General features: G+C 35.5%; 1 protein-coding gene across 1 annotated transcript in view; it reads right to left on the reverse strand.

Moving 5' to 3' along the window:
* The window catches only part of si:dkey-91m11.5 (PH_BCR_vertebrate and RhoGAP_Bcr domain-containing protein), a 94,058-nt gene that overhangs the window by 18,196 nt on the left and 50,516 nt on the right, over positions 1 to 25,346 (reverse strand). Inside the window, exons 6-17 of the mRNA XM_056463446.1 lie at positions 18,005 to 18,112; positions 17,867 to 17,918; positions 17,737 to 17,789; positions 17,503 to 17,643; positions 9,128 to 9,249; positions 8,836 to 9,001; positions 8,627 to 8,746; positions 7,397 to 7,472; positions 7,174 to 7,278; positions 6,485 to 6,559; positions 3,324 to 3,421; positions 1,710 to 1,829 (exon numbers count right to left, since the gene is read on the reverse strand). Coding sequence (XP_056319421.1) covers positions 1,710 to 1,829; positions 3,324 to 3,421; positions 6,485 to 6,559; positions 7,174 to 7,278; positions 7,397 to 7,472; positions 8,627 to 8,746; positions 8,836 to 9,001; positions 9,128 to 9,249; positions 17,503 to 17,643; positions 17,737 to 17,789; positions 17,867 to 17,918; positions 18,005 to 18,112 — 1,236 coding nt within the window. The remainder of the gene's footprint in view (positions 1 to 1,709; positions 1,830 to 3,323; positions 3,422 to 6,484; positions 6,560 to 7,173; positions 7,279 to 7,396; positions 7,473 to 8,626; positions 8,747 to 8,835; positions 9,002 to 9,127; positions 9,250 to 17,502; positions 17,644 to 17,736; positions 17,790 to 17,866; positions 17,919 to 18,004; positions 18,113 to 25,346) is intronic.

Genomic DNA, 25,346 nt, shown 5'->3' on the forward strand with positions numbered 1-25,346 from the left:
CCAATGTGGAGTAGGGTTATGGGGTGTGCCTCCTTTTAAAAATCATATCTTTTTATACAAATTAAATCTTTTCGTACAAATGAATGATACCCACTTTCTTCAATATTTAAAATAGTTTTCTTGTGAGATTGGGCTGAAATATGGGAAACTGTAACACGTTGGCCAAACTCAGTCAGTCATCACAAGAATATTGCAAAGATAAGGAAAATGTCAGGGCAGTAATTAAGCAAGTGATCTGTAAGTGTTATGAATAATTTTGAAAGAGGGCATGTGTGTGTGTGTGTGTGTGTGTGTGTGTGGGGGGGGGGGGGGGGGGGGGGCATGGGGGGGGGGGTTGTCCAAATGCCACTTTCAGGATAATAGTTCCAGTGACCAAAAAAAAAGAAAAAAAACAAAAACTCCAGGAAACACAGCTGTAGAATTGCAGAAGTTAATTTGATTTTAGGGTCAGAAAGTCTCCAGAACTAGATTACTAGATTATGACATACCCTACACGATCATAAACTCTTTAAATGGGCTTCAAGAAAACAATCCTCTCATCCCTCCAAAACCTCAAGCATCTTCAGTTATTTTTGCTAGATTTTTTTCCCAAACAAAGCTCCTATCTACTGTATCCCGGACATTTAGGATTAAACAACTGAGATCTATCTAGCCACAAAAGAGTGATTATATACGGTTGCTGTGGCAAGAAAACAGTCATGTGATCAAGACAGAAGCTTTTTACTGGCTGATTGCAGGCTCTGACTCCTCTCTGTAATTTGGCACCTGCCCCGTTGAGGACTCTGTCAGCGTGTCCCAGTTTCTGTCTAAACAGCGACTCTAATCCTCCCGCAGCTCAACACCTCAGCGTTTCTCTGGTCACTCCACCACACCAATGCATATGACAGGATTATCATCTACCTGAACAATTTAGCGGCTTTGTTCTGCTCGCTGCATTAGGCATTAAAAAGGTAAATGCTTAGTCACTATGTGTAAGCAGATTATAGGCTACCTTGTTTTACCCCAGGACACATGAGTACGATTCAACATGAAAATGATTAGTGATTATTTCTGATTAAATCATTATTGATTACTATTTATTAAAGTATTGAGAAATTGTGAGTTTAATATTAAACTTTTTACAGAATTTAATATATATATTTTAAAAATATTTATTTTGTTTTTGTTAATTTATTTATTTTTTATTGTATTTTACCCAGAGATTAATGGTCAATTGATATATTTGATAATGAAAGTGATCCATGATGACACAATTTTTTGATTAATTACAGTAATGCACAAAGAAATTGTGAGTTTAGTTTTGAACTTTAATAATTAAACTAAAGAAATAAATATCAAAATTATAAAAAAAATAAAAAAAATAAATTTTAATTAAATTAAATTTAATCTTTGTGTTTATTTTAATCTGTGTTAAACTATATACAAAACAGAAATGTTTTTCTTTTTTTTTCTTTACCTTATTTCACCCTGGGATGCACTATATGACTTAATAAAGTGACTATAATAAAAATGACTTATACAAATTTCTTATTAATAGCATATAATCTAGATTATTCTAGAAAGACGACAGTTTATTTAATATTAAAACTTATTTAAATGTGAATATAAAATAAAAAAATATTGATTAAATTTTATTAAACTTTAAAAATATATTTTTAAAACATACAGTAAAGGTAATTCTGAGAAAGTCCAAACTGAAAAAGATGTACCTGAATCTGTCCCTTGGCCATGACGCGATCCATGTTTTCACCATCATCCCTGCACTGTTTGATTTTACTGTAACACAGCAGTCTGAGGGTCTGCGAGCCCTCCAGCTCAATCTCAAACTCCTGTCAACACAATATTCGACCTTTATTCAATCACACCATTCAACCAGCATTATATGCGTTTGCATAATTAAAGCTGCATTTCTAGTGTCAATTAGTGGCATCAAATGGAATTGCACCATACTGGGATAAACATTACTGTGTGTGTTTTTATTAAAGAGCCCATATTATGGGTTTTTGAAAATGCCCTTCCATGTAGTGTGTCACACAGCTCTAAGTGAAGTGAAATATCCAGCTAAGGCTTAAATCTGTAAGTGTACAGTGTTTAAAACTATTGATTCATCTATAAAAGAGTCGACTCATAGTGCTTCAAACGAGTCGCCTTGATAACGAGTCATTAGGTGTTTCGCGATGACGCAGCCACGAAACACAAGCCTCGCCAGTAGTTACGCGCGCAAACCAGGGAGATTTGAAACCTGCGGCCCCGCCCACTAACACAGAAAAAACACTAGACACACACACACACAGACGCCGCAGGTCGAATGAAGTCACGCTGTGCTCAGATGGATAATATTGACAGTCTCTACCCAAAGATGAGTTGTTAACCTGGTACAGTACACGTGGTTACTCTTTATATTCTCTTATCACATGTAAGCCACGTTAAAAACGCGACGCGTGCCGCTTTGTTTACGGATTTAACGTTAAAGGCTTTTGTGAGCTCGCGTTCCACTGCCGTTTGTCGTTGCTATGGCGATCGATCGTAAGCTAGGAGACTTGTGTCACTTTCCCTAGTTCTTCTGAGGAGCGTTGTGTGTGTGTGTGAGAGAGAGAGATAGAGAGAGAGAGAGACTCGCGTCGCTTTCCCTAGTTCTTCTGAGGAGCGTTGTGTGTGTGTGTGTGAGAGAGAGAGAGAGAGACTCGCGTCGCTTTCCCTAGTTTTTCTGAGGAGCGTTGTGTGTGTGTGTGTGTGTGTGTGTGTGTGTGTGAGAGAGAGAGAGAGAGAGAGAGAGAGAGAGAGAGAGAGAGACTCGCGTCGCTTTCCCTAGTTCTTCTGAGGAGCGTTGTGTGTGTGTGAGAGGGAGAGGGAGAGAGAGAGAGAGAGAGAGAGAGACTCGCGTCGATCTCCCCAGTTCTTCTGAGGAGGGTTGTGTGTGTGTGTGAAAAAAGCCTTACACTATGAAGCGCGTGTGCACTGTGACTACTTTTATATAGTTGATTACCAGCTGGGCATTTCACTCTGTCTCGTGCTGAAGCTTGTCACTGTCGACCAATCGCAGCAGGCTGTCATCGGTCCAATTAGCGCAGATTAGCTTCGCGCTGAGGAGGGGGTTGGGAACAAATGAATCGCTGAACGATTCATATGGGAGTCGTTGGGATAATTAGGTAAAAATAAATGCAGGTTATAAGACCATCAAAGTGTTTTATGACCTTGCATGCATATTAGACTGTTGTTGGAGACCCTTACAACCTAAATATGACCCTATTTCATGTATAATATGGGCTCTTTAACATTTATTGTAGACAATTGTGTGGTTGTGGGTGGTTTATATTTCTGACCTCATTCCAGTTTGGCTCTGTGGTGTCTCTGTAAACACGAGTCTTTGCTTTGTTTACAAAGTAGCCGAAAGAGTCCACCTCCAATGTACAGTAGAGATCTGTAGTCAGGGAAAGAACAGACAACATTCTGGTTACATATATAATGTTGTCCGAGTATTAAATTAAACACATTTTCTTATTAAAACATATCCCATGATACATGAGCAATATCACACGAGTAGCAGTGCAATGTGGCTGTATTTCGGCACTGGTGGGAGGCATGCGTTGTCCCACATAGGCATAAGACGATAACCATTTTCAAGGTATACCGCGGCTTGGAAAAGTCAAGGTTTTAAAACCGCCAGCATTTTCTGTAATACCATTCCTAAGGGGTGTGTTAGATTTTTATTTACATTTTTTCAAAGACAACAGTATCTGCACCAGAAAATATATCTAAAGACCCCATTTTAAATAGTACAGAAATCAGTGTTTTTGAGACTAATGGAGACAGCAGAAGTCAATGATTCATTTTCATTATTTAGCCTGACATATTTACTGTTACAAAACATTGTAAATCTTTCACAAAATAAAATATATTGTTTTCAAAGGGGACAAAAGATTTTATTTTTTATCCATACATTTAGAAAGAATATACTTTAGAGCAGTGATCATAATACAGTGAAACCGTGATATTTTTATTCAAGGTTGTCATACCGTCAGAATCTTATACAGAATCCTATGCCTAGTCCCACGTTGATGATATACAGCCACATTGCACTGCTACGAGTGTAATATTGTGTTTATACAACAGTTCGATGGCATAATCGTGTGCACTGTGTATAAAAAAAAATCAAACACGGAGAGTCTCAAGACCTTTTTGTAAGAGGAACTACTTTCCTCCGCCCCTCATTCACATCTGCAGCTGACTTAAGTACAGCAGAAACTGTTGCTCATTCACTAACTTCACTTTAGAGCTAGTGTTTGAATGATTCTCTAGCGTAATGTCTAAAGTGATGACAAAACAGCTGATTTTGCTTACATACAAGGCTTAACTTACTTAAAAGGCTGAATGGCATGAAATGCCATCTCAGTCTACAGAGATTTCCCAGTACTTCTGTGTTGCAATAGGGAGATCACAATATTACTAGGGTATAAGTACAGCACTACAACATACAAAAGAGAGAGACTGATTTAGAAAGTCATTTACCTGTTTAATACTGATTTGATCAGCTGTAGTTTTAAATAAGCTGTTTTTTCTCTTAAGGCTTATTATGCGGTCTCTGTCGCCATCTTGTGGATGAACAGCGTCAAACGTCTTTGCTCAAAGACAGGCTATTAGCCGCCGATGCGGTCTCTCAGAAATGATAAATATTTAAAATAGGCACTCTCCTTATAAATAAACTGCATAGTTGCAATCTAAACAACTACATTATCCACTGAAAAAGCCTCAAAAGTACGTTATGTTGCCCAACAGCAGTAATATTTATCTAACTGTAGAGTCCTCAGCTTGTCGCTGTATGTGGGGGGAGTAATACACAAGGGTGAAGGGTTAAGAGGCTGGACGAGTGCTGTTACTGGCAGAATATTGCATAGCTATCAGCCAATCAGATTCAAGAACCAGACAGAACTTTTGCATAAACTTGGATATATATGATAAAATAACATCCCAAAAAAATCTTTGGAATGTGGGGGAAACCGGAGCACCCAAAGGAAACCCACAGGAACATGGAGAGAACATGCAAACTCCACACAGAAATGGCAATTGACCCAACCGGGACTCAAACCAGTGACTTTCTTGCTGTGAGGCGACAGTGCTAACCACTGAGCCACCGTGCCCACTCTTAAAGAAAAAGTTTATATTGGAATCACGTTCATTCCTGTGAGGTTAAAACTGAATATCATCACTCCTGATTTTAATGTAAATATCTTTTAATTGTTTTAAATAACATTATTTATTGATAATTGATATCAATGATAAAAACAGTGAGCTGCTCAATGTTTTTACGGGACCTTTAATATCCCTCCAGGATTTTGCAAGTCCAATGGTTCTTGAGACAAGAGATAAATAAATTGGACAGGATGTTTTCAAAGCAAAATTCAACAATTGAAGCAAATAATGCTGTTAGTTTTGAGAAAAATCTGTCATTTTTGGGAACTAATATCTACAACAATGCCCCTGAAAACTCTTGGAGGTTTATGTGAAATAGAAATCCTTTCTTTACTGCCTTTTATGACTTTTGATCAATTTAATACTTTCAAAAAAACCTCTTCACAAACTTTTAAGAATAATATTATATAATTTAATTCTCAGAATAAAAAAAAACTTTCCTGATATGCTAGAATATTTAACAAATATGAGTCTTTAATCTTGTTTTTAAGAAATAATATGCTAAAATTAAGTGAGGTTTTTCTTAAAAAAAGCAAAATAATCTGCCAATAAGGTAGGAAAAATACTCTTATGTCAAAACGAAAAACAAGATTATTCTGCTTACCCTGTTGTCAGATTATTTTGCTTCTTTTAAGAAAAACCTCACTTAATTTATAATTTATCAAGTAATAATAATTAATTAATTAATAATAATTATTTATTTAAACAATTTAATTTTGCTTGTCTAGAAAAAATATTTGTAGATATTTGGACAAGAAAAAAAGACAAAAACTCCAAGTATGAAAAGCATTTTTGCAGTGATAAGAAGACACTTCACTGTGGTAAATCACTATAACGCCTTTCATGTCTTCATTCTTTAATGAATCGCTGTACGTGAAGCACTCATAACAATTAAATAATTAACATAAATTCTTTGACTCCTTTACTATTATATTGTCACCAAAGTATACAGTCAAATCCCTCAACCCTACTTTCCATTAAGGCAGATTTTATTGGGGACAAAGGCTATGAGAAGCAGAACTGACGAATGCACAAGAACAAAGAGAGATTGGAAATTAGTGATAGAGTTTAAGAAGAAACAGAGCGTTCCTGTTAATCTACCCGTCCCACAGCTGCTCATTCAGAGGAACTCTGCCCAACAACAGCAGTGTTTTCATGCATGTGCGCACATATCAGACAGCCATTCAATAATTTAATGATCACCGTGAGCCGGATTTCATTCCATCTAATTGCAACCACCGAAATAAAATGGAGCCAAAAACTAGGTGAGATGTCCCCGTGCCAGACAACTTACTCAAGCTCTGTTTCAGTCCTGTTGCAGAATGAACAATCACATTCAGAAAGCCGCACAGCCCCGTAGATTCATCGTCTGTTTAGAGGCAGAAAATAAATTAAAGTACATTAATGCAGAGTAATAGTTTGAGTATAATTTTTACATGAATACTTAAAAATATTAAGTAAATATTCATTTAATGCTGAATAATTAATACATATTTAATCATTAATACATTTAGTTTCATTTAAATTGTTTTGTTACACCTCACAAATTACTAAGAATTTTTTTATGTCTTATTTTTTGTATCACTTAATAAAATGTATAAAAATGACTAATAATAAAAATATTGACTTAGAAAATATACTGATGGACTTTTAATTTAATTTGCAGGTAAGGTTTTCAATATTTTTAGATAAAAGAAAAAAAAATTAACAAATAAACAAAAACAAAGCAAAGCAAAGCAAAACTAAACCAAATGAAACTTAACAAAACTTAAAACAAAACACACCATGTTTATTGACTTTAAGGAAACAAAACAAAAGAAAAAAACTCACCATCTTTATTGACTGTCACAAAACAAAACAAAACAAAACAAAACAAAACAAAACAAAACAAAACAAAACAAAACAAAACAAAACAAAACAAAACAAAACAAAACAAAAAACAAAACCAAAACCAAAAACAAAAACAAAAAACAAAACACTCACCATCTTTATTGACTGTCAGAGGAATGCTGTGAACTGTCTGTAGCTTCACGCAAGAGTTTGTGAGCATCTGCAACTCCAACGAAGTCAAAGAAAAACTCTTGAAACCTGAAACAAACACAAGCGACTTGGTCAGTGGAGCCAGCTATATCTGCTTTCAACTAAAAATAAGAGACTGTAGAGAAAGTTAGGAATATTTTGTGAAGAAGATCTTGTAAGTGCTTACATTTTTTCTGCTGTTCCCGTATAATTTCTCTCCATTCTTCACGTTCATAGTCAGATGAAATCAGGAACGTATAACCCTGAAATGAGGAAATAAAACGCAAGAAGGGCACAAGACATAAGAACTTTTGAAAGCAGCTTATTACATATCTAAATTCATGTTACATTTGCTTCTTTTGACAATGTAAAGAGCTCTTCCCAGGAGTTATGATGGATAAACTAAGCATTTAACACCAATAAAAGATTTAATAAGCAATTTAAAGGTAACACAATCACCCAATATGTTTTTCAACATTGTATAAGCAACACGTTAAAAGTTTGAAGAAAAAAAAAAAACCCAACAACTTTGTACTCATTTCTCATTACTTTTTAAATAATTTTACCAAAAAAATTAAATGCTTAAGCTTTGAATAAGGTTTAAAGAATGCTGTGCTTCCTCTGCATTTTGTCTTGTTTTCCAGTGTAAACATTTACTGCAGTAAATTAAAAATTATTATTATTATTATTATTTAATGTAAAACTAAGGAATATTAAGCAAGTTTATGATTAAAACAAGCTAAATTCTCCTAACACTCTATAATAAACTACATAATTTAATTTAAAATCTACTTCATCTAATTTCTTCATTTTCCACCTCAATTAAATGTATCTTAATTGAATGACATTTAGATATTTCTATTGGACCAGGAAATACTGAAGAATTTTTTTTTCTCATTTAATGCCACTCCTTAAAATGAACAGAAACCATAGATAAATCTGATGCTCTGATAATGCTCTTTAATGCTTTAAACTGTACAGTTAAACATTTTAAGATCCACAAAACCCAAAATATGAGTAGAATTTTGACATTAGCTATTTACTGGACATCTGGTGTAAAAAAATTATGAACAGGCAGCTCATAAATGTTTGGAATAACAAAATTAAAAGTGTAAACAATGCCAGAAATATTTTTTTAAGGTAAACTACTCTACTGTAAATTTTCTCTTAGCAAAGATCCTTTTAGCAAACACAAACTGCAGATATCAGAGAAAAAAAAGCAGGTTGAGGAGATTTCGTGCTACTGAAAGGAAAGAAAACAATATAAAAAACAAAAAAATAACTTAAACTTGTCTTAGCATTTACATACTGCAACTCTCTGATGGTTTGAAGTGCTTCTTTTATCCTCACTTGTAAATTGTTTTGGATTTAGCGTCTGCTAATTGAGTAAATGTAAATGTAATATGTAATGATTCACCTTGCCGTTCCTGTTACTGACTCTGAAGGCCATGCATGGAGACATGAGGAGAAGCAGTGATTCCTGTTCGCACAGTTTCTTCCTGAGGCGATCCAGCACTTTTCCTCCTTTACACACTCTCTGTAAACATGGAGAGACCAGATTGAAAACAGTCAACAAAAAGCTGATCATTTTGGCTGTAGAAGAGCATTTGTGATGATCTCATCCACCTTTTCTCGCTGTATCTCGTTCTTGATCTGGGAGATCTTGACCTTCAAAGCATCAATCTCCTCCTCTGGTATCTGTGGAACAGGCGAGGACTCGGACTCATCGATGGTCTGGAAAGTGACGTCCGCTAGTGGGATATACCACTTACAGTCATACTGCTGCCCCTTCCTGAACACACACACACACGCATACATAGACACCCAAGCCATCGGTCACATACATCACAATCGAGAGGAGATGGAAAAAGACAAACAACAATGATTCTATAGGAAAGCAAAATAAATCATGCCTTACCCTCCAGTTTGTTTCTTTAATTTAGCACAGAGCAGAATGTCGGTAAAGAGGAAGACATGTCGCAGTTTTCGAGCACCTTCAACCAACTCCACCATAAACTGGTCTCTGAGAAGCTGTCGATTCTTTGAAGACATTAAGATGACTTTAATAAGCAGGACAATACACTTAAAACAATATATTTGTCTGTTGTATTGACAGAGCAAGGAAATTTTTACAGTATGTCTGATAATATTTATTCTTCTGGAGCAAGTCTTATTTGTTTTATTTCAGCTAGGATAAAAGCAGTTTTTAATTTTTTAAAAACATTTAATGTCAAAATTATTAGCCCCTTAAAGCTATATTTTTTTCAGGCAGTCTACAGAACAAACCATCATTATATAATAAATTGCCTAATTACCATAACTTGCCAAGTTAACCTAATTAATCTAGTTAAGCCTTTAAATGTCACTTTAAGCTGTATAGAAGTGTCTTGAAAAATATTTCAGCTCATGCTGTTGCAACTCAATTTAAATAAGTAGTTTGAACAAACAGCAACTATTAACATGAAATCCTCAAACCCATACTGTATATGCTAAAATAAAACAAACAAGCTACACTAAACATAAAAACACTTAATAGAAACTAGTGACCAGTCATTACTTATTGATACTAAAGTACCCGATTGTCATAAGAAGTTTCCATTTTGGGTTCTTAAAGCAAATAGGAATGAAAAATTATATTTTGACAACTCCAAAATTGTGATCATATACGATTTATTTATTTAATTATCATTCATATTATTATTATGGACAAACAAAACTAATCTTGAACCATTTAGTTTCTGCTGTGCACCAATAGAGGGCGCTCGTGTAGCGTTTGGCTGCCCTTCACAATCAGTGGCAGTCGCTGTTTTCCCTGAGGCTTGAGGTCATTTAAAGTAGGTGAGCAGGAGCAGCAGCCAATGAGAGACTCCGACTCATTCACTCAGATGGAGGCCTGACACACTTAAGAAATTGCGCTATTGTGGGTGAGTCACACGAGCTATTTTCATGATAATGATGGGAGCCCGAGGGGGTTTCAACCTCGGACAAGCAAGGCAAGATGGGATGAAAATGAAAAAAAAAAGTGAGCAGGGTTGAGACAATTCAGAAATGACAAAATATTAAGGTTATTTGGGGTAAAAATAATAAAAACACATATATTTATTACTCTAGATGTAGTGAAAACGATATTAAATAGCTTACTTTGTCTCCAACTCTAACTGGTGCCGGTCAGTTTTGAGATTTAAGAGGTTTTGTCTTTTTTCACCCAGTCTCATGTAAAGAAAATATCCAAAATACACAAATATATTTGAGTGTTTTTTTTTTTTTGGTCGCACTTTATTGATTTTAATCAATCAATCATTAATTAATCAATCATTTTATCAACTTTATCAAATGAAATGAGTGTAGTTTACTGAAAATTGACTGAAAGTTAATTCTGCTCATTTGAAAAGAGTTATGAACTCAGTGTTGGAGGTAATGAGTTAATTACTGTAAATACCTCATTACTAAAGTAATTGAATGGAATAAACTTACAGTACTCATAAAGATTAGTTTTTTTAACTTAAATGGTTTGTTGCAATCGGTTTCCTGGAATGGTTTAAGTTACCTTAACGTTTTGGGTTTTACAGTGTACATTTTAATTTTCTCTTTCTGTTCTCTCAAAAAGATTCTCCTCCTCTCTAGTAATTAGAAATCACCCTGTTTATTTATTTATTTTTATATTTCTATTTGAGTTTTATTCATATCTAGATTTTGAAGCATTTTACCAAAGGATATAGTCATATAATTTGTCAGATTTTATTCTATTAAAATATTCAGTTTGCAGTATTTTTAAAAATATAGAGTGATACCCAAATCTCCCTTTTTGACTCCAAGTCTAACATGCCAAAAAAAAAGTTACTAATTTTGGCCCACATTTTTTTGTTCAGATTTGGTGCCAGAAATGTAAACCAGCAAATTAGAGCCCTGCATTTGAACCCGAGCCCGTAGGGGCCTGACTTTTTTATACCTCTAGGGCTGGGCTTCCGGTCAATTTTCATGCCATAGTTCGCACACATATCGGGCATCGGACCTGCTTTAGAAAAAACGTCAAAAAAGCTTTAATGTGATCTAATGCGTGCAGCCTGGAAGCCCCAGTGATGCCTTGTGCATAGAGATTTCCAGCCACCTACAATGGAGAACATAAAGAGAAAAATTGCCAATGGCAAACTTAAAACGCTAGAGGAAAGGCAAACTTCTGGTCAACTTTTTAAATAGTGACAATTTTAAATGATGAGCCAACTGGTTATGCACAATGCACAACTTTAAATTGAGTAAACTCACTGTGGACCACATACCGCTTCGATATCGATGTCACTTAAAAACTAAAACTAAAACAAAAAAAAACAAACAAAAACATTTTTTTCTTTAAATTATTCTGATAAAACTAAACGAAAACACATTAACTTACTATTAAATACAAATCTGGTCTATTTTAATGGCTGTAACAGTATAAGCTGTTTGGTGGAAAAAACGGGCATCTGGTCGAACTTGGGCCAACATTTTGATAACCTGTTGGACAAGGCCAGGGCTTGGGCTTAGTTTTAAGGCATGTGCAGGGCTCTACAACAAATGTTAAACAAAAATAATGCCTTATTTTCAAATTTAAACACAACATTTTAGAAAACTGTTTGCAATTTTTAATGTAATTGATCAACTGGGTAAGTATAGTCTTAAATATTAAATTAACTGCCCATCTGCCCATCTGCAGTGCCTTAAAATTGCTGCGTATAAATGTAAGGTGTTTATTTGTATATACAATATATACAGTATGATTCCTATAAGACCTTTCCTTTCAGGTCATCCTTTACAACTGGATGTGCATTTGCACACTTGAGTGACCGAATGAACTGTCTCTAATTGAAGGGTGTGTGACATATGTGAAAGACATCTGCTCTCTTCATGCCCTTAATGTCTGTCTCTCTCTCTCTCTCTCTCTCTCTCTCTCACTCTCTTTGTGAGTGTGTGTAGATGCCTTCAAAACACTGCCTCTGACCTGTGACCTGGCCTCAGCGAGTGTGTGTTTATGCCTTATGTTTAAACTTGCATTTTCCCCCTAAAGTACAGCAGAATTTGGCACACATGATGCACGGGTGCAGTATTGACTTTGGCTGCATTCAAAGACATCTGCTAAAACAGCCTAAGATCAGAAGCAACACATGGACACAAACTGAAATCCATCATCTCTGACATTAATTACACAGGACATAAACCAAGATGCCATGATTTTAGGAAACGATAAAAGTCTGTTCACAGCAAGGACGATTGTTATAATACACTTTCTGGCCACTTTATTAGGTACACCTGTCAAACTACCTTTTATTGCAAATTTCTAATCAGCCAATCACATGGCAGTAACTCAAAGCATGTAGACATGGTCAAGATGATCTGCTGCAGTTCAAACCGAGCATCAGAATGGGGAAGAAAGGTGATTTAAGTGACTTTGAACGTGGTTGTTGGTGCCAGACAGGCTGGTCTGAGTATTTCAGAAACTGCTGATCTATTGGGATTTTCATGCACAACCATCTCTAGAGTTTACAGAGAATGGTCTGAAAAAGAGAAAATATCCAGTGAGTTGCAGTTCTGTGGGTGCAAATGCCTTGTTAATGCTAGAGGTCAGAGCAGAATGGCCAGACTGGTTCGAGCTGATAGAAAGGCAACATGACAACAGTGTACCCATCTTCTGATGGCTATCTCATGTCATAAAGCGTGAATCATCTCAGACTGGTTTCTTGAACATGACAATGAGTTCACTGCACTCAAATGGCCTCCACAGTCACCAGACCTCACTTCAATAAAGCACCTTGGGGATGTGGTGGAACGGGAGATTGGCATCACGGATGTGCAGCTGATAAATCTGCAGCAACTGTGTGATGCTTTCATGTCAATATGGACCAAAATCTCTGAGGAATATTTCCAGTACCTTGTTGAATCTATGCCACTAAGAATTAAGGCAGTTCTGAAGGCAAAAGAGGGTCCAACCCGGTACTAGTAAGGTGTACCTAATAAAGTGGCCGGTGAGTGTAACACAAATAATAGCATGGAACTATATGATCATGACACAGAGAAATAATAGTAATAGAATCACCAGATCTTGATCATTTAAAATCGTTTTTTAAAAGTAAAGACAATAAAATTAGACATTTAAAAATAAAGCGCAGAGTGTACCTATAATAAACATGATGATATCACCCTGCTAGTGTGGATGCTAACATAGATATATCTTTATATTTATCTAGACATAGTTATCTTTATTTATCATTCTTACTTTGTAACATTTTTATTTAGATCCTTGTGCACTACATTACAAATCTAATTCAACTGATTTTATAATTAGCTATCATCAAAACCATTTTTAAGAAATTAATTTCTAGGCATCTTTATATTTCCACTAATCATTCTGACGAAAAGACCGTTCAGTAGTACAATGTCATTCATGCACTGTATGTGGCTATAAAAACAAATAAGAGACCACTTGAAAACGGTCAGTTTTATAGGATTTGATAGATATAGGTTTGAGTATATAAATAATATTTGTCTTACTTTTAAATGTCTCATGAAAATTATTTCCATTTTTTTATTTGTTGTGATTTTAAATCAGGGATATTCCACCAAAAATAGATCCAATAACTCTTCTGAAGTTAAAATTACAAATTGGACAGTAATATAAAAAGTGATTACGTACAGTATATTACATGAAATTATATGTGTATTACATCTATAAAAGTAATGGGCATTTTATGAAAGAAATTCTCTAAATGACAGCATTGACATTTCAGTTTTGATATACATTTCTTTACAAGTTTCCATAATAAAATCAGTTGCTTTACTAAAAATAAATAACAATACTTTGTAAATTTAGCTAGAATTGTGTATATACATACAGTATATCTTTTGAAGAGTGAAAGCTTTCATTATTATTCACAACATTATATTATAAAAGGAAACTTCTTTTGTGATCCATGAAAAAATAAAGTTGGATACCATTAATAGTCATACATATAGCATATTGCATTTCAGTGGAGAAACATATATTTTGTGGTGTTGATTCACAGTAATGATGAATGTTAAAGTATTTCTTTTATTAATTCCATCACATCATCGTATAATGATGTTTATCATTGATTTCCAGCAAAGATATAATTTCTTTCCTCATCAAAACACAAAAATTTACTGGAAATATGATTAAGTCAGCTGTATTGTTCCCCAGCTTATTTTGTCAGACATTCTTTTAATCATTCAAATAATAAACGATCTCTATCTCTGAATTTTCTGTAATACAAATGCCCACAAGACTACAATCAGAGAGTCACTTCCCACATGGTTTTCCAGTAATGTGCAAAGAAGTGTAGGATCAGGTCAGCTGACTCACAGTTCAGAGGGTTTGTGTTCATTCTGAAGTGGGAAGGGTGTTGAGACACGTTTCGCAAAAATGACCTCTGATAATGGAGGAAGGGGAACGGGAAGGCGGGAGATGATTATATTGTTGACAGGACCCATGAGTTACGCAACTAGAGTTAGCGATAAATACTTGTGAAAATATTACTGATATTTGCAGAAGCTTGAGAGAGAGGATGTTCCTTCTGGCCTGGCCTTGCTTTTTTTACTTGAGTTGAAAGAAATGTTAACTGAAGTGTTAAAAACTACTTAAATAATTACAAAAACCCACAAACAAATGACTACAATCTTAACTACAATTAAAATAAAAACTGAAAATCTGTTTACTTTTGGGACGGTTAACCAAAACATGAAAATTGGCCCATAATTAACTTACCCTCAACTAGTTCCAAACCTTCATAAGTTTCATTCTTCTGTTGAACACAAAAGAAGATAATCTGAAGAAAGCTGTAAACCTGTCATCATTGACTTCCATAGTAGGAAAAAACTAATACTATAGAAGTCAGTGGATACAGGTTTACAACATATATCTTGAATATCTTCTTTTGTGTTCAATAGGAAAAAGTTTGGGGTGAATTATCCCTTTAATGGCCTCATCTGCCTAAATTGCGGCGCTTGTGCAAACAAATCCATATTTGAACAATTCCCCTATGATCATATCTTTCTTAATCAATTTTTCTACTGCTGTCATTTTTCTACTGTATTTATTTTGTTATTGAGAGGACAGAACGCAGCACATATTTATATAATCATCTAAAAGTCCCTCTATGCATTGACAGAATATGATTGTTCATTATCAGTATATTTCCAACTCCTTTTTACTTTAAATCATAGAACAGTTTTTTTGTATGTTACACGTGCATAAGTGTGAACGCGAGCAATAAGTAGCGAGCTGCAGTTCACTTACTGGCCACTGGTGTCACTAGTAAACAAGGTTTTCTAAATTTGCACGATTCACCATGAAAGGAACGCTCCACTTTTAAAACAGTTAAACAGTTGAGATGTACTATTTATAAATACATTCAGCCAGTCTCTGGGTCTGGCAAAAGCACATTTAGTTTAGCTAAGCATAAGTCATTGAATCAGATTAGACCAGTAGCATCTCGCTGAAATGACAAAAGAGTTTAGATATTTTTCCTAATCAAAACTTGACGCTTCTGTGTACTAAGACCAATGGAAAATGAAAAGTTACTATTATCTAGGCCACAAGGGGGGCGCCGGCACCTATTAAGGGAGGCGCAAAAATTTGAGGCGTGCACTGGAGTAAATCATGATGACGATTTTTATGTGTTACTTAAGTGAGTCTGGTTAACGTTAGTTCCACTGCTAACTATCAGGCACCTGAAGAGTTAATGCATTCGAGTAAAATATATACAAATAAAACGGACTGGGTGCTTTTTAAAATTAATGATGGTAAATGAAAATAAAATTGGCAAGCCGTCTGACAAAAAAAGTGCCCTTCTGAATCATATCAGCAGGATGCCCTTCTGGATCTTACGTTGAAGACACGTCTGACTACGTTTACGTTACATGGACATCAGTAATCTAGTTATTAGTATTATTCTGAATAAGACAATATTATAATCAAGGTGTTTACATGAAGTGCTTTTTGAATGTTGCATCACTATCTACATTTCTTGCAGTTTCATGTAATTTTGGGTGTTTTATCTTTAACCTTTCGACTTTAACTGCAGTTCGGCAGTTTCACTTTCACTCATGAACATTTCATTCATGCCCCCGTGACAAACTAGGGTTTTTGGACGCGAGTATGGTAAGGACTGGTGAAAGAGTGTTGTTTTAATTGAATTTAATATTGCACGCTGAATGGAAATAAAAAAACTTCCGCATTTTGTGATCTGTGTCTTTACTGACAGCCGTGTGTGTGGATCTTGTCGCAAAATGCAGCAAAAAAGTCAATAAACTCTCATATATGCATACTCCACACGTCTTAATTCCATTTCTGTTTAGTTCGATTATGACTTTAGTCGTATTAAGGTAATCAAAAATCACTGTTTAAGGTAGACTCTTAATCAGAGTTTTGTCTTAATCGTATTAAAATCAGAGTGTTGGTGTCAATGTAAACATACTCAATGTTCGACTCAACCACACCATCAGGCCTCTGCGAACTTGATTTTGCTAAGCAGCATTTTCTGTATGTATGTACATCTAAAGCAAGTGACAGTGGAAGATGATTAACGATTAGTCGTGTCAGGAATCCAACCACGAATTAGCATGTTGTCCTCACAGAAACAGACTCAACCATCATACTGAATCAGGGAAGCTATATATTTACGTTTCCATGTAATTATTATAGGGCTGTACAGTGGCGCAGTGGGTAGCATGATCGCCTCACAGTAAGAAGGTCGCTGGTTTGAGCCTCGGCTGGGTCAGTTGGTGTTTCCGTGTGGAGTTTGCATGTTCTCCCTGTATTCGCGTGGGTTTCCCGAGTGAAATTGGACAAACTTGGGCAGGCTTGTGTCCTAAAAGGTTGAAAACCCCTGATGTAGGCCAGTATGGCTAGGAACTAGACTCAATTCAATTCAAGTTTATTTGTAAAGTGCTTTTCACAAAAGTTATAATCAAAGAAACTTAAACAATACCATGGCTGCAGCTGGTGCAATTTTATTACGCACCGTAAGAAAGTTCATTGATTATTACGCTGGAATGAGACTATAATTCCTAGCTATTTCAGTCTAGAAAATATTAGCTTTTCATGGTCAATGTAACTATAGAAGTGGCAAGCTTTTTAAATAAGATAAATATATTTAACAGGAAAAATTTTGTCATTTTGAGTGAAATGCTAATGGTCTAATCTGATTCAATGATTTATGCTAAGCGAAAAGTGCTCTCGCCAGATCCAGAGATCAGCTGAACGGACTTCTAAAATGAGCATATGTTTAAAAAAATGGCACTGACCTCTCCTTTCTTCACTGTCATGGACTGACGGCGGGGTGTGATCTCCTCATTAATGCTGGAGAGGAAGTTCTGGGAAATGCGGAGGGCGTCCTGCAGCAGAGGGTGATCTGGATGACTGGATGGGGTGTGCTTCAGGAGGTCCTGGAATTGACAAAACTTGATTTAGCCACTGGGAAATTCAAATGAAACATGTTTAAGTGGTGATCAAATGCACACTCTTTCAGTTTTACTCACATGGAGGACGAGTGTGCTGCGAGTGACCCGATCCACTGGTTTATACAGCAGCGCTGAGAACGAGAAAACCAAACGAGTGATAGGAATACTAATCACAGATGTGGGAAAATGAATCATCTTAAACTCTTACTTTCCAGAGAGTGCTTGGCGTTCTGGTCTTTGGCGCTCTTGACTTTCAGATTCTGAAGGTGAAACGATAAACAAATACATAAATATACCAAGATACCAGCTCTTGCTTTGACACAATGCAAGCGCTCTTAAAACTGACCTCTGAAATCTCGGCAAACTGAGAATTGGCTTGGCAACACTTTTCAGCCGTTTCCACTGCAATCTTATAGTTGTCCACAAAAGCTCTGTACACGCCGAGCTGGCTGGCCTGAGTGGGAAGATGAAACGACAGAAGAGAGAGTGAAGGAGAAGGTGTTTATAGATAAAAGTGAGTGCTGGAGGCGGATTACTCATGCATGTATGCTACGTCTGCTTACGAAGGTGGAGCAGGCAGCTCTTCGTGGCCTGTTTTGGCACGGATGACATGTTTCTGATATTCAAAGATAAGCAAATACTAGTCCAAGCCAGTAAAAAGACAATAAAACTCATCATAAACTATGACAGTGATGTAGCTGGCTGATAAAAGGCTATTTTATGATAATTATGATTACTTTTTGGTTATCATGTTACAATTTATATTTGCGCAGATGCAAAATAAAGTTCTTAACTACTCTTTATTTATTCATTTGTTCATTTTCCTTCGGCTTAGTCCCTTTATTCATCAGGAATCGCAATAGCGGAATGTTTAGCAAACTTATCCAACATGTGTTTTACTCAGCAGATGCACATCCAGCTGTAACCCAGTACTGCGAAACATCCATACACAAACATTCACACACATACACTACAGCCAATTTAGTTTATTCAATTCATCTACACTGCATGTCTTTAGATTGCGGGGGAAACCGGAGCACCCGGAGGAAACCCATGCCAACACAACATGCAAACTCCACAGATGCCAACTGACCCAGCCGGGACAAACCAGCGACCTTCTTGCTGTGAGGCGACAGTGCTACTGAGCCACCACTGAGCCACCATGTCACCCTGAAGATATTTATGATATATAACTACATTAACTTGGAGGTAGCTTTTATTTGAAGAAATATATTGAAAGCGTTTTTACTGGTTTAAACATGGTAATTTTGTTGGGAATTAAACTAATCATTTTGGCATTGGTTATAGAGCCCATACTCTCCTTGGGCTTCAAGAAAGGACATAAAAGGTTTTAGTTTAGATTAAAATTTAATTAAATAGGTAAGTAAATAGTTATTAAACAGGTAAGTAAAATAAAAATCATTAATATTTATTATAATAGTTCTTTCCATACTGTTTATAGTTTTTCGCCAACAATTAAAAATAGATGAATACATTTTTATTCACCTTCTAATATATATTTTTTTGTTTTTAAAGGTTTAATATTTGCACTTATTTGTTTTTTTTTTCATGTTTTGTTTTGGGTAAATTGTATTGTATCTGATTAGGGTCACTTGGACCCAAAAACATAAAGACTACCTAATCTTTGAACACAATATGAGAGTTAAAAGTATTATAAATCTAAACAAACATTAAAATTCCAAGTTGGCCAATAAATAAATGTTTTTATTCATTTTAACAATGTCTGAAAATGTGATTAACACCTAGGTTTGCATTGAAAAAGTTACTAATAAATTAAGATATAAATAATAATAACAAATTGTCATTTACATTTACTTACTCCCAGGGTCATTGATTTCGAAGTTGATATTTAGCCTCACCATATTGGTGTTTCGTAACATCTACATGTAGCTTTAATATGATGGGGTTGTTAGCTTAACGCTCAACCCCCAACCTGGAGGACCAGGACATACACACATAAACTACAGACAATTTAGCTTAACCAATTTACCTATAGCACATGTCTTTGGACTGTGGGGGAAACCGGAGCACCCAGAGGAAACCCACACAAACATGGGGAGAACATGCAAACTCCACACAGAAATGCCAACTGACCCAGCTGGGACTTGAACCATCAACCTTCTTGCTGTGAGGCGACAGCGCTATCCACTGTGTCTACCCTATTTACATTTAAATTATGAAATTATTTTATATTTGATTGACTGTATTTTTATTATAATTTGCTTATTGTATAATTGAAACAACAGGAAAAATAAAACTAAAGATTTAAGTAAATATATTGAGCTAAAATCGTTTTCTGAAGAAAATTCAAACAAAGATGAATATCACTTAACAAGAAGTTATTCCTTCAGCTCACGCACAGTGACCCTTTTCCCAGAGAGTGTCTGAAAAGTTCATATTGAGAGGATGAATGCACAATAAAACAAAGAAGAAGTGACTTGGGGTGAACAAAGCTAAAATGTCCTTACAATGAATGACCGTTTGTGTCACGAAGAAGAAGAAAAAAAACACCATTCAAAAGACAACAACTGTGAAATGGGCACAGATAACAAGCATTTTCCATGGCAACATCTCGAGTGCTGCCAACACTGGGCTAAATAAGAAGAGGACTTGTGATGGGGCTCGTCATGAGACAGAGGTTAAGCACTTCCTTCAACACAGCCATTATTCTGCAACTGGGGAAACGTGTGAGCGATCCAGAATATGACCATCATTACACGGTGATCAGAAAAAAAGACGGATTACATCGTGCTGTTAACTCCGCTCACTGACAATAGATGAATACTTGTTAAAGGAGTGAAAAGAACCATCAAAATGAAGAGAAGCCCTTTATAAAGACTCTTCTGTATAGACGTTATTTAAGGACACTGCCTCAGTTTCATGGTAAAAAGACATTATATTTTATGAGTTGCAAACTGTTAATGATTTTTGTAAATTACACAGTACTGTAATATGAATTGTATTTTACTGCCAGACAGGTATGCGGTATGTTACTCCATTTTAAATTTGCAGTGTGAAAATTACTGTGTATTTTACAGTAAAGATATACAATACTGAAAAACACATATACAGCAATATAAATGGTGCTGTAAATGTAAATACAGTATTTTAGCTGTGATTGATTTACAGTAATTTAATTATGAACTGCTTCCAGTAATTTACTTTAGATTCTACAGGAAATTGCTAACAGTGTAAGTTTGTATTACAAAAATTGCAGTACAACATATATGGTGTACTGTGAAATAAAAAAAACATCTTTCTAATGAGTTGTCTTGGTGCTGTTCATGCAGAACAAATGACTCTTCTGATCTTCATTTGTATTGAATCAAAAACTCAAAGATCAGGAATGAATGATTTTTATGATCCAGTTCATTTAAGTGAGTTAAAAGAATTTAACATAGTCAGTGTATTTTGATTCATAAAACAATGACTCTTCTGAATATGTTAATTTTAGTGAGTCAAAAACAGAAAATGACCAGTCTATCCTGATTTACAAGTAAATGACTCTTATGATCCGGTTCATATTATTGAGTCAAAAACAAAAACCATGGTCAGTGTGTCCTGATTCATGAATGAATGACTCTTATGATCCAGTTCATTTGAGTGAGTCAAAAACATACAGCATAATCCATGAACAAATGATTCTTTTGGGCAGATTCAATTCAGATCCAATTTATTTTTAGTGAATCAAAAGTGACTATGATGATTCATAATCAAATGACTCTTCTGAACAGTTTAATTTGTGTATGTCAAAAAATGCAACTTGATTCACAAACAAATGGCTACACTGAACAGGTTCATTTTAGTGAGGCAAAAACAGAGAAAATTATCAGTCTATCCTGGTTCACAAATAAATGTCTCTTATGATCCAGTTCATTGTGTAAGTCAAAAAAATACAACTTGATTCATAAATAAATGACTCTTTTGAACAGGTTCGTTTTTAGTGAGTCAAAAACAGAGAGAATGACCAGAGTATCTTGATTGAGGAATAAATTACTCTTCAGATCCAGTTCATTTGATTGAATCAAAAGCACTCCACATGATCAGCATATGCTGATTTACAAACAAATGACTGTGAGCAGGTTTATCAAGTCAAGGACAGAGTAAGATCAGTGTATCTAAACTGATCAACAAACTGATCACTTTATTCTGGTGGTCAAAAAACATTTAGCATATACTGTATATCATTTTGTTTCACAAACGAACAATTCTTATAAACTGGTGAGCCAAAAATGAGAGTTAATCTTAATTCATTAAAAAATTATAAGCAAGTTCATTCATTCATTTTCCTTTGGGTTAGTCCCTTTATTTATCCGGGGTTGCCACAGCGGAATGAATCGCCAACTTATCCAGCATATGTTTTATGCAGCAGATGCCATTCCAGCTGCAACCCATCACTGGGAAACACCCATACACATTTACTGTATTCACACACATACACTACAGACAATTTAGCTTGCCCAATTTACTGCATGTCTTTGGACTGTGGGGGAAACCGGAGCACCCGGAAAAAACCTATGCCAACACGGAGAGAACATGCAAACTTCACACAGAAATGCCAACTGACCCAGCCGAGGCTCGAACCAGTGACCTTCTTGCTGTAAGGCCATTGTGGTACCCACTGCACCACCGTGACACTCTATAAGCAAGTTAATTTTAGTAAATAATATAAAATATATAGTTCATGACATGGCTGTGTTCCCCAAGTGATGATCAAATCCCTTTCATGAGCCACTTTTAAGTGAATCAAAAAACACAGTGATTAAATGTATCGCCAATAACAAACAAATGATTCTTTTGAGCTGAACTATGTACATCTTACAGCTTGTTTGTGTCAAAATTAAATACGATGATACACATTTGCAACTGAATTATAAGAATAAATATATGATATTATATCTAAAAAAATATATGCTGCAAATATAGCCTGCAAACACAATGAAGATCAGACTGCATTACAGTAACCACTGGCCTAAACCTATTTATTGCAGTATGAAAACAAACATTTCAGCGCATTTCTGGCCTAAGTGTGAGTAAATGCCATGGCGTGAGAGTTGGCGGTCCGCAGGGAGAGGGAGAGGGTGAGGGAATGCCCAGCACTGAGTGGGTTTCCAGGGCAGACACATGTAGCCCTCCATGACATCATGCTTTCTGGGAAACGGAGCAGACACTGGACTCACTGTCCACACAAAACTCTGTGCGACTGTGTCTCACTATGGGATTTCCTGTTTATTTACCCCTCTCTGTGTTAAACACATATCCACAAAAACACACACCCTGAACGAGAACTACGCCACTGCAAAAATACACACACACATTCACAAGTTAAGTATGGCATGTTGTCTTAAATACTGACGCAATAGAAACACAACTCCAACACATCTAAATGTACAAATATAAGGGAATAAGCTGCAAAAATGCCCAGTTCTACACGTCATTAATGCCTCAAATAATAACCACAGGTATTCAAAGCTAACAATTTAATCCATGTGGGATTAACAATCCAAATAAAAGCTGAATGAATTCAGCCTCCGGCCACACTTACTCAACCCCAATGCTTTTTTATTACAAAGAAGAGGCTTATGTCAAACGACCTCTGCATTCACAGCTACAGGGCAGGCTGTAGATCCTGCCGATATGTTTCTAACCCAAACATTAACTGAGGAAACACCAACATTTGTGAATGGACAACAGTTCCCCCCTCTTCCTCACAGAATTCGGAAATCACTCCATTCCAAGTGTGCTCCAGGTTTTTCTGCATACACTGTAAAAAAAGCTGACTCAACTTTTTTTGTACGGCAAAAAAAAAAAAAAGAAAAAAGTTGTATCCACAGCTTTTTCGAGTCGACTCAACTCTTAACCCAAATACCCAAGTACTGAGTCAACTAATAAATGCTCTGCAGCAAGTTGCCTTACAATCACAAGTTGAGTCAATGTTTTTTTACAGTGTACTGGTGAAAGAAATCCTGCATTATTTTATGCCATAGCATTCTGATTATTTGCTTTATTATACTTAGAATGTGTATGATGAAGTGAAAATATATAATTATAATAAAGTTTCATGCGACCCTTTAAGGGATGATTTACAGAAGCCTATTATGCAATAAAGAATAAAAATTGAAATCGAAAATAAATTACAATATATATACTGATAACAATTATTAGACAAATTCATATTGCAGTTTAAGTTACAAGCGACACATTGTAATTTGTAATTTGTTAAATATTATTTACTTAAAATGTTTTATTTCTAATTTGGTTAACAATAAATTGTACAATGAAATCATTCATTCATTTTCTTTTCGCTTTGTCCCTTTAATTTTCAGGGTTAGCCAGCGGAATAAACAGCCAACTATTCCAGATTATGTTTTAGGCAGCAGAGGCCCTTTCAGCTGCAACCCAGTGCTGGGAACCATACACACATTCTTACATTCACAGACACTAAGGTCAATTTAGTTCATCCAATTCACCTACAGCACATGTCTTTGGACTGTGGGGGAAATCGAAGCATCCTAAGCAAACTCACACCAACACGGGGAGAACATGCAAACTCCACACAGAAATGCCAACTGGGCCAGCTGGGGCTCAAACCAGCACACTGCTTGCTGTGAGGCAACAGTGCAAACCACTGAGCCACCATGTCACCAAAAATAAAATCAATTAAATAAAAACTGAAATATTGTGGAAAATTCCTGCAGTTCCAAACAGTTGCTTTCTATTTTCACATATTTTAAAATATAATTTACCGTTGTGTAACTGTGCTACTCTGGAAATATTTTTATTATTACATTGCACAAAAGATATAAACTAAAGTAATAATAATTTGGAAACTATTAAAGTTATATTTTTAAAATCCATAAACAGTATTTGTACTTAAAATGTAACACAATAAATAGCTTTACTTTCAGTTTTGATCAGCAGAATACATTTTTGCTAAATAAATTATTAAGTCCTTTAAAAAATGGACTAACTTTTGAACAGTAGAGTAAAATTCACCCTTTTCAAAAGAGGGTGGGGCTACAAATGCCTATGTGTCAGCATAGTGGCAGATTCAAAACAGGACTAACATTAGGGGCCTTATCATACACCCGGCGCAATCAGACACAAGACGTGTATGCCCCAACGTGTTGCTATTTTCAGACCAATACAAACTTAATTTTCCCATTTTGCACCACATTGTTTAAATGGGTGTTTCGGTCTAGAAAAGAGGTGTGTTGCTGAGGCGCATTGTTGGCGCGTTGTTATTTTGAGGAACTAAAACAGACTGTTCAATTGACCAGCTGAAAGCAGGTCTAAAGTCCAGCGCAGAGCGCGTTAGCATCTCGCTTACACATTGCTTAAAACACGCAGGATGTACAGCAATAAGCAAATATATTTACAAATTCAAGGATTAAAATATTACAAAAATTATATTCTACATAAATATATAAACCACTGCCTCCATGCCTTCATTTCGGGGGGCTTTATTTAGTTTATTCATGACAATTTGCAGTTGCATAATGTTATTATTATTAGCAGTATTATTTATTATATGCATATTTATATTTGTTTTAATTATTTTTTTTTAGATTTGTCCACCTGTCAGGCATGACAGCATGTGTGTTTGGATCTAACTTTTTGACCACACTTCATTATTATTGTTCATTTATTGGCTTGCTGGAAATTAG

This window comes from Danio aesculapii, chromosome 8 (genome assembly GCF_903798145.1).
Source record: "Danio aesculapii chromosome 8, fDanAes4.1, whole genome shotgun sequence".
NCBI classification, from domain to species: Eukaryota; Metazoa; Chordata; class Actinopteri; order Cypriniformes; family Danionidae; genus Danio; species Danio aesculapii.